We start from the raw sequence: 10315 nt of genomic DNA on the forward strand, positions 1-10315 counted from the left end.
TTTGTTTTCCCAAATGTCTGTAATTCTTATGTAATCAATAAGCTGTTGGTAAATACTGATTAACATTGCGTGCAATCAAAGAAGATATTCGTCATTGTAAACCAGTTTTTGCCATAAAGCTAGATGTTGCGGGAATGTATGCTGGGGAATTTTGCATATGTTCCTAGCGCCATCTTTTCCCACCAAAATGATTTACATCTGAGTTTAGGAATCATGCCACATGAAAAATTGATTTATTTCGAGGCAATGCGAATTGTTCGTTAGTGCTCCAATCATGATGGTTTGGTTTGGAATCTGATTCATTTGTGTGATGTGCTTGTATTTGTGGAATGAATTGTTTAGCAACCTGATGTAAACCTTGATTGAGACCTGGCTTTACTGCTCCTTCCTCCTTTTTTGGCACAACTATTTTGCTTGTTTTAATATAAGATATCTTGAACCGCAGATTTGGTTTATGCTAGTCATTTTTTGATTCCACCTAATTTGTTGGTGTTTCTTTGAAGTGTCTAACTGGCATTATTCATGTATATAATACTCTTTATTGAAGTATAGGATTCTGATAACCATCTCCTTAGAACCAATGCCTTATGACATTGATTAAGAAATTAAGAAATATATATTTTTTAAAATTTTATATTAAAGATGCCATGGTTTTAAATTGCGGTCACGAATGCCATTGCAATTGTTGTTGCGATGCGCGTTGCGGGCGTTGTAGCGCCAATTTTAATTGAAAGGTGTTTGAAACACTTAGTTAAAAAAAATTATGTTAATATGTTTCATTAGATAGGAAGTAAATTTTGTCTTGGAGTGCTGAATATTGAGTTTTGGTGAAAATACTTGAAGAAAATGGGTGAAATTGTCTGATGTTGTTTATAATGAAGGTCGTACACATGGTTGAATTGTTGACCGATGCAAATGCGGAGACTACCGCATCAACAATATTGCGGCCCAACTTGATCATTTAAAACGCATATTCCTATAAACATATTATCTTTTGAAATTTTAAGAGTCTCTAGTTGGTGGAAAATTGAGAGGAGATAAAAGATTAATTAAGTCTGTATTGTTCTAGTCTAATATTCTTCAAGAATAAATATGAAAATGGTGGAGAGCAAAATTTTCACTCATTTCTGACTCTCTTCCAATAAACAATATAGAAGGGTCTTTTTTGTTTCATTCAAACTCTTCTCATCCTCTCCTTTTAATAAATAATTAAATATCTCCCTATCCCCTTTCCTCTTTTCTCCGTTAAAATCAACCATGTCTAAAATAAATATTAATCACCTTAAAGTTTTAAATGCTTTTTTGAGTTTTTAAGATTAAGTGATTTACCGTCCATTAAATAGTTTCAATTTTAATTTCTTAATCTACGAAGAGGGACAATTTGGTCAATTAATTTGAATTTTTTTTAGAACCATGGAATAAATCTGTGTTAATATAAGTTTCACTATGAATAAAATCTGTATTAATTTGGTCAATTGATTGTTAGTTGCTTTCAAGCCTTTTGCACATTGCCCTTCTGCTTGAACTTTTACAAACTTTATCTTATCTTTTGCCATAGAAATAACTTAACACAAAAGGCATATCATGATAAACACTTATGCTAAAAAGCTGCAAATAAGTTCTTTGTCCAAATAGACATTCAACACAAATAAGTTATTTATCCAGATAGGTCTAAATAGAACTAGTACGGTGTCTTAATCTATACCACTGAACTATTCATTCAGAGAGAGATAGATGATTTAATTTGGTCTACAAAAGATGCTTTACATAATTTTGGTCCATGAAATTCCTAGCACATGGCTCCGTAATTTACTACTTTTGGCACCAAGTGGTGCAACAATAATATAATTTAATAATGTTATGCATTGTCTGCAACATATCTCTATTTATCCAAAACAAACCAATTTGATTCCCTGAGAAAAAGGAAGAGAATTGTGAGAAAAAGGAAGAGAATTGTGGCGTGATTTGGCACAACAGTTACCCCATTCCTGAACAAATTCCTACATAAACCATTCACCTATCTATCTATAAACAGGGAAAAAAAGTTCTGGTTTCAGTGTAATGAGTATAGAATCTATTCCATTCTACCTTCTAGTGAAGCATAATCTTTTCTAATGTCAAAATTAAATCTTGATTTGTCTTGTCACTCTTTACCAAACTTGTGCTGTAGTTCAAAAAATTCTGTCTGATCTCCACTTAGCCAACTTGTCTTCAAATAATGTCTTTATGATTTATGACAATGGACTTTTATGCCATAATCATGTGATACTAGAAGACTTGTGTCTCTTTCAAGTTATTAAATTAAATTCCTTAGGTAAGAAGGAATTAAACACACACAGACTTTCTCATTCAAGATGCCATATTCCTTATGTGTTTCCATTTCATGTTCTTCCTTTGGAGAACAGAGTTCTAATTTTCTATTTTTAGCACTGCTGTTACTGCTACTGATACTTTATTAGGTTCACTAGCATTGGTTCTGCTCCACATATGTATCTTTCGGACCCGAATTGCCTGTAGTTGACAACATCTATAATTAAGACCGTCTTTAAATGTAAGATGAGTTATAACACACAATCTTTGCAACCAGGGTCGTCTGTGAAGGTGTGCAAGATGAGTTATAGCACACAATCTCTGCAATCAGGACCGTCTTTAAAGATGTGCAAGATGAGTTATAGCATACAATCTATGCAACCAGGACCGTCTTTGAGGGTATGCAAAATGAACTATAGCACGCAATCTCTACAATTAGGACCGTCTTTGAGGGTGTGCAAGATGAGTTATAGCACAGGACCTCAATATTTACCGTTAATTTGTGGTTAAATAGGGTTTTTTAATAGATTTTTCATGGTTAAACCTTGACTAAATATGACTCATTTGTTTTGTCACGGTTGAACGGTACCTAACCAACAACGAGCCTTCAATAACTTAAGACGGTCTTGTCTATCAACAACGTTTTATCTGTTTAGATTGACCATAGTCACAATGCATCGGTCAACGGTAAACATCGGTCGATGGAGATCAGACGCGGTGTGTTTTAAACAAAAGAAGTTAAAATCGTAACTATCTGATCTTCGACGTATGGTAGAGAATACACCTGCAAAAAATATAAAGTTGACTACATGCAATGCATTTTCCATTTTTACCAGTGGTCAAGTTCGTCCTTACAATCATTTTTTGACTGCATTATATCCAAATACACGTCCTTTTCATTCCCAATAACTGGTTAAACTAAAACCACGTGTAATCTCTGACTTCATTTATCATGGGTTTCAGAGAAGTTCAATTATGTACTGATATACTCATAGACTAAAAAACAAAACGAAATTGATTGGCTCAGAGAGTGGTGCACATTGTAAGAGAAAGTAGAACAGTGACTTATTTTTTTCTCCTTCTTATGTCTTCGAGATAATGATAAATGAACAGAGGTGCTTTTGTTCTTCTATACAGGCACAAACTCAACACACACTTTGATGATACAATTTAAATGGCTGTGATTGGGAGAAAGGTAATTCTCTCTCCAATGTTTCCCATTTCCCATCTGTCTCTTCTGCATACAGCCAGTGACACCGCTGGTGGTCCCTTTCATGACAATAACACCTATCTCCATATTTTTTATATGGAAATTATTTCAATGAAGATAACCTCCACAAGAGGGAAAGTGGTAATAAAATGTAATACTAGTCGAGTTAAGTCAGCTCAGTTGTCTGTGGTTGACAATCTCCAACATTCACGCAGTTTGCGGTGACGGTTTAATAGAGATCAAAAGGTTTAAATTTAAATTCGGCATCGACTGCGTGAATGTGCGAAATTGTCGAGAAACGAATTTTACAACCAACTTGCAATTGGCTTACTGTGCATCCATTAACTTATTATTGCCTTTACCAAAAATTGTTTGCACATGATGAGCATTCAAGTAGCAATAACATAAAGGGAAAATGAGCAATAGAAAAAGAGATGTGGGGCCAAAAAATTGGATATTAGTGAAAACTTGCCATCTATAGGCAAAGTAGTGAAGGGAATGTTTTAGGTTTTGGGTTGTTCCTTTATAAAAATCCTAGACAGGAGGACTTGTGTTAGGAATGGGTTTCTATGACATGAGTTGGGAAAGAATGGAACATGCATGGTTTGGCTAGGCAAAAACCAAACATGTTTGCTTTGTCCAAAATAAGAAACAAGTAGGTAATGTTGAAAACCAAACCAACCATGTTAGATATTTGGAGTGTGCCAAATTGTTTCAATATTTTAAAGTCCAAAGAGAGTTCCATGGACCATGCCTCCAACAAATAATGATGATTATAATAATATTGATTAATATTAAATAAAAATTGTTTAGGTAATTGTTCAATTGACAAAAAGTTGATCCATACTATGCAAAAACATGATTTTAATTCTCAATGTGAGTGTTAAAATCTCATTAAAAAAATCTGTCAAATATCGAAATATATCTAAACTATCGAATTTTAATATCTATTAGTGTTTTTGTTAATATTGAGATCTGTTTCATTTTTACCGAATTTTGATATCCATTAGTGTTTCTGTTAATATTGAGATTTGTCTTGTTTTTACCAAATTTTAATATATGTTAATGCTTTTGTCAGCATTGAGATATGTCTAAATCTTACAAAATTTTGATATCCAATAGTGTTTTTGTAATCATGAAATTTGTCTAAACCTTACCAAACTCCGATATTTACGAGTGCTTCTGTCAACATTAAAATCGATCTAAATCCTATATAATTTCGATTTCTATTAGTGTTCCTGTCGGCCTAAGTCAGTCTAAAGATTAAACGTAACTTAACATAAACTTTAGAAATACTAATAATCAATACAAAATGTTTAATTAGTGATGCTATCATATTATTAAACAAGTACTATATAACTACGAGTCAACCGCTAGAGAAAAGTAAAACTTTTTGATTAAGTTACAAAACATGATATGATAGTGGTGTTAGTAAAGTATCCTACACAAATAACTTGTTAATCACTTCCAATTCCCACTCCCAATTATATTCTAAAATTCTTTCTTTCCCATTAAAGTAACCATAAAAACATTACTTGAAAATATTATCCATTTCCATTAAGAAACTAAGCTAGTTAAAAGCAATTATTTAGTGCCATCATTATCAAACCAAACTTGTCGTCGTTTTGACGGCTTTAAATATCATTAAAGAGAATAAATTCATTATTATTCATTCTTTCTTATCTAGATTCTTTAGTTTCACCGTCTTGAACACAACTTTTGACTTATTTTCTAAACAAACTTATAAGTAAAGAAAGCTTTTTAAAGATGCCATTCCCTCAATTGTTTCTTATTTCTTAAAATACCAATAAACAAAACTATAGGTTTCATATTATGACACTACTATAGGTCGGTTACCATGCACCTCCACAAGCATTTCTTCCGTTCAAGTTTAATCTTTCTTTGACTTTAACTTTATAAAAAAATATTAGACAAAACAGACATGTTTTACACGAGTCTTGATTTTCATGATTTATTGAATTAAATGAGTTTTACACTAATATTCATGACAAACGGGACAGAGTTAAAACCCTGATCCGTCACGTAAAATATTAGGTAGAACAAACATGTTCGACTGATTGGATCCGTTTTACCATCCTCTTAATTTATATATAGATATGTTATTTAAACTTAAAGTTTATATTTTCTTAAAGTTAATGTAAAATTTGAAAATTTGCTTTAATTCTAGACACGTTTCAAAAAAGGACCTTATCATTTTTCATGCATAAAAACCCACTCTCCTTCATTCCCTTCACTTCATATGCAACAACCTTTCTATTCTCCTTCAAACAAAACTATCTTCTAACTCTCTATCACCATAATAGAGAATCCTCCATCCTACATTTTTCTAACTTTTTTCCATTCACATATTTATCTCTTCTCAACACTTTGAGTTTCTATACTTAGCCATGTGCAATCCAAAGCCATCTTCACCAACATCACCATTTCTTTCTCCAACAAAAACTCACCTCATAAATCCTCACTCCAAAGTTCCTTATTCCAATCCTACCCTTGATGATGATCATGTCCAAGATGAATCTCATTCATGGCCTACTCTTAAAGAGGTAACAAAACATATCAAAACAGAACATAACATAACATAATCAAGCTTAATTTTTTTTCCAAGTAATAATTAAGCTTAATAAAGTGCCAAGTTAGTATCTTTTTAGTGATATAAAAAAAGGGTATCAAACTAAATTTATTAATATTGAGCTTAAAATGTTAAATATAACTATTTTCTTATTTTTTTACTTTGTTTTTTTTTTTCTCTTTATGCATTTTCAGGCCTTAACAGAAATCAAAGAAATAGGAAAAATATCTGGTCCAACAACAATAACTGGTTTATTGATATATTCAAGAGCTATGATCTCCATGATTTTTCTTGGATATCTTGGTGAGATGGAGCTAGCAGGAGGTTCACTTTCAATAGGTTTTGCAAACATCACTGGCTACTCAGTGATATCAGGCTTAGCCATGGGAATGGAACCAATTTGTGGCCAAGCTTATGGAGCAAAACAATGGAAGATACTTGGCTTAACCCTTCAAAGAACAGTTCTTCTTCTTCTCTCAACTTCAATCCCTATCTCATTCATTTGGTCCAACATGAAAACAATCCTTTTGTTTTCAGGTCAAGACCAAGAAATTTCATCCATGGCACAAACTTTTATACTTTACTCTATACCTGATCTTTTTCTTCTCTCATTTCTCCATCCTTTGAGAATCTATCTTAGGACTCAAGGAATCACATTGCCTTTGACATATTGTTCAGCTGTTTCTGTTTTGCTTCATGTGCCTTTAAATTTTCTTTTAGTTGTTTATTTCGAAATGGGGATTGCGGGGGTGTCGATAGCAATGGTTTTGACTAATTTGAACCTTGTTATTTTGTTAGCATCTTTTTTGTGGTTCTCTAGAGTTTATAAAGACTCGTGGATTTCGCCGAGTTTGGAATGTGTTAAAGGGTGGTCCTCGTTGCTCTCGTTGGCGATTCCTACTTGTGTTTCGGTTTGTCTCGAATGGTGGTGGTACGAGTTTATGATAATGATGTGTGGACTTTTGATTAACCCTAAAGCAACTATTGCTTCAATGGGAATACTCATTCAAACAACGTCTTTGGTTTATGTTTTTCCATCTTCGCTTAGTCTCGGTGTTTCAACAAGAATAGGGAATGAGTTAGGCGCAAACAGACCGCACAAAGCGAGAATTTCAATGATAGTTTCACTTTTTGTTGCTATGGTTTTAGGACTAGGAGCAATGCTATTCACAACATTGATGAGAAACCATTGGGGAAAATTCTTCACAAATGACAAAGAGATTCTTGAACTAACATCCATTGTGTTACCAATTGTTGGACTTTGTGAGCTCGGAAATTGTCCACAAACAACGGGTTGCGGCGTTCTTAGAGGAAGTGCGAGACCGACCATCGGTGCTAACATAAACTTGGGATCTTTTTACCTCGTTGGAATGCCGGTCGCGATCTTTTTAGGTTTTGTTGCTAAATTGGGATTTGCAGGGTTATGGATTGGGTTACTTGCAGCTCAAGGCTCATGTGCTATGCTTATGTTGATTGTTCTTTGTAGAACTGATTGGAATGTGGAAGTTCAAAGAGCTAAAGAACTCACAAAAGCTTCAACAATAAAAACTAGTACTATTTGTGATGATGATGATGATGATGCTAAATTACCTACATTTATTGAAACTAAGATGAACAAGAAAAATGTTCATGATTGTCTTGAAGAAATTGTTATCACTCATGATGAAAAGGATCCACTTATCATAACTACTACTACTACAAATTACATTGAAGATTAGTTAACTAGAGATTTTCTTTTTTCTCTATTGTAACCAATTTTTTTACCTTCATTTTAATGGAGTGTATTGTAGGACAAAATATTCCCCTCTCCCTTCTTTCGTTTTTATTAAGTAAATAATCATTTTAGTTCGTAAATGAAAAATATTATTATTGGAATTGTTTAATGTATCTAAATTATATATATATATTTTAGATTTTCTCTTTCATCGGTGATTTTCTAGATTAAATTGATTAAAAAATATATAATTATGTATATTTTTTTATAATATTGATACATTTGAAGAATATCGTTATTTTCAGCGCAAAAATAACATGCACAAATTAAAAAAAATGAAAAGAGGAGATTTTGGGAGACAACTAAAGGAATATATACCTTACTTTGGTATTGATCCTTTTCATAAAAGATCAAATTACCTAAAAAAGGAAAGTTAACTTCTCATTCCCTTAAAAATAAATTATCTATATGAGTATCTTATTCTTCTCTCTCCTCTCTGTTTTTGTTCTATAATAACAAAGCACATGTAATGATGTAACATATAGGAATGTGCATGAAAATTTTCGTTGTAATGCCTTCCAAACTAAGTGATTTTTAAAATAAAGAATCATGTGGTCATTGAATATGTTGAACCTTTTCACTGCAGTTTTAAATCTACCAAAATTTCAAAAACATTCTTAATATGTTTTCTTTCTGTTAGTTAGTTCATAAAATTATTATTATTGACTCTGCCTCACACAATTTTTAACTTGTAATGTGTATTAAAATATTGTGTTTGCAAATGATATCATTTTAGAATCAACCACGATTGCATTGAGTGTAGTAAAAATATTGAAATGTGAATTGAGAGACATGAATCAAACATTATCACACAAAATTAGGAGATCCAACTATTGTGATCACATATCACAAAATCATGCAAGCCTAGAGGTCCTAGTATGTGAGGTGCTCACCTCAGCATACCAAGATGAAATGAAACAACATGGTAATTCCACTTTTGGTGTCATCAATACAAAGACACGTATTAGTCATGTATTTATATTGTGATATCAATTATACTTTAGGTGCAAAATAGAATAAAAAAATAAGCATTTATATAACTACAAGATATACGACATCTACTCTATGAGAGATGGGACTGCAAGAATGCATGTATGATGGATCCATGGCGATAAGTCTTTCGGTATTAATAAAAAAAATACAAAAGTGTTGAAACAAAAGACTTACATTTATTGTCTTGTAAATCTTCCTTGACTGTTACTCCTAATGTCTTGAATATTTTTTAAATAGTAAGAAGATATATTATACACGTGTCTTTTCACCATGATTTATCCTCACTTACACGTTTTTCGGGAAACTTCCTAGAAGGTCACCAATCCTAAAATTGCTCTAATTCAACTGTGGAGTTCTTATAAAACGGGCTACCAAAAAGAAGATACATCTTGTTGGTATAGGTAGCACCAATCAATCCTTATAAGTCTCCCTTCATCCATGTAGTCTCATACCAACAAAGCCTCATGATCCCTTTCATTCTGATGTGAATTCGTTTTTTTCCTAGAAGCTGCCAGGAGCGTCTCATTGTCATAATGCCTTGTGCACCGACAACCGCTCCCTACCCTCATCGGCCTCGGGTATTACAGTAACGTACATGTTAAAGTGTTTCCTAGGTTTGTAAATGCCCCTCATGTTGCGAGTGGCCATGGTCTGGGTAGGAGGTGCGGGCTGGGTCGGTGGTGTAGGTGAGGGAGAGGTATCCTGGTGACTCAAAAAGGAGGAGAGGGGAGTGGCTGGTGATATATGGTGAGGGTCAAGTATAGGTGATTATTTGAAAAGGTCACGTGCTGGATTATGTAAAGACTGATGAATCCACTGATGTATAATAGAGGGGTGTAAAACATCAGTTAAATAGTCGTATGTAGGGGCAAGTGTAAAGGACAAGTAGGTAAAGGGAAATTGAGTCTCATCGAAGATAACATACCACGAGATGATGATTTTTATGTGCGAAAAATCAAAACATTTATAACCTCTGTGATTAAAGGGATACCTTAAGAAAAATCACGGAGTCAAGTGGGTTTGTAATTTGTTAATGGTAGTGGAGAGAAACAATGGATAACAAAGACAACCAAAGACGCGAAGATATGTGTAAGAGGGATCACGAAGAAATAAAAATTGAGTATGAGAGAGATTGGACATAGTTTTTTAAGGAAGAATGTTAAGAAAATATGTAGCCATTTGAAGCGTATGATGCCAAAATGAGAGAGAAACATATGCATGAGCGAGAAGAGTGTGAATCATGTTGTTAACAATGCGTATTTTTCATTTCTCCTTGCCATTTTGTGATGAAGTGTGAGGACAAGAGAAGCGAAAAATGAGACCATCAACAACACAATAATTATGAAAAGATACATTATCATATTGTCGTCCATTATCACATTGAAAAAAAATTGACAATTTGAGAAAATTGTGCGAATTTGGTTTGAGAGAGAAGTGA

General features: G+C 33.2%; 1 protein-coding gene across 1 annotated transcript; it reads left to right on the forward strand.

Annotated features, from left to right (window-relative positions):
* Positions 1 to 5765: 5765 nt before the first annotated feature.
* Positions 5766 to 7987, forward strand: LOC131631495 (protein DETOXIFICATION 48-like). Its single transcript, XM_058902286.1, has 2 exons — positions 5766 to 6084; positions 6305 to 7987. Exons 1-2 carry the CDS (start codon positions 5929 to 5931, stop codon positions 7826 to 7828), a joined length of 1680 nt encoding a protein of 559 aa, XP_058758269.1. The 5' UTR covers positions 5766 to 5928; the 3' UTR covers positions 7829 to 7987.
* Positions 7988 to 10315: the final 2328 nt, after the last annotated feature.

Source organism: Vicia villosa, unplaced genomic scaffold, assembly GCF_029867415.1.
Source record: "Vicia villosa cultivar HV-30 ecotype Madison, WI unplaced genomic scaffold, Vvil1.0 ctg.000835F_1_1, whole genome shotgun sequence".
Classification (NCBI taxonomy): Eukaryota; Viridiplantae; Streptophyta; class Magnoliopsida; order Fabales; family Fabaceae; genus Vicia; species Vicia villosa.

Coding starts and splice junctions, on each gene's coding strand:
- LOC131631495 (XM_058902286.1), top strand. CDS start 5,929: ATGTGCAATCCAAAGCCATCTTCACCAACATCACCATTTCTTTCTCCA. Junction 6,085..6,304: donor CATGGCCTACTCTTAAAGAG/GTAACAAAACAT, acceptor ATGCATTTTCAG/GCCTTAACAGAAATCAAAGA.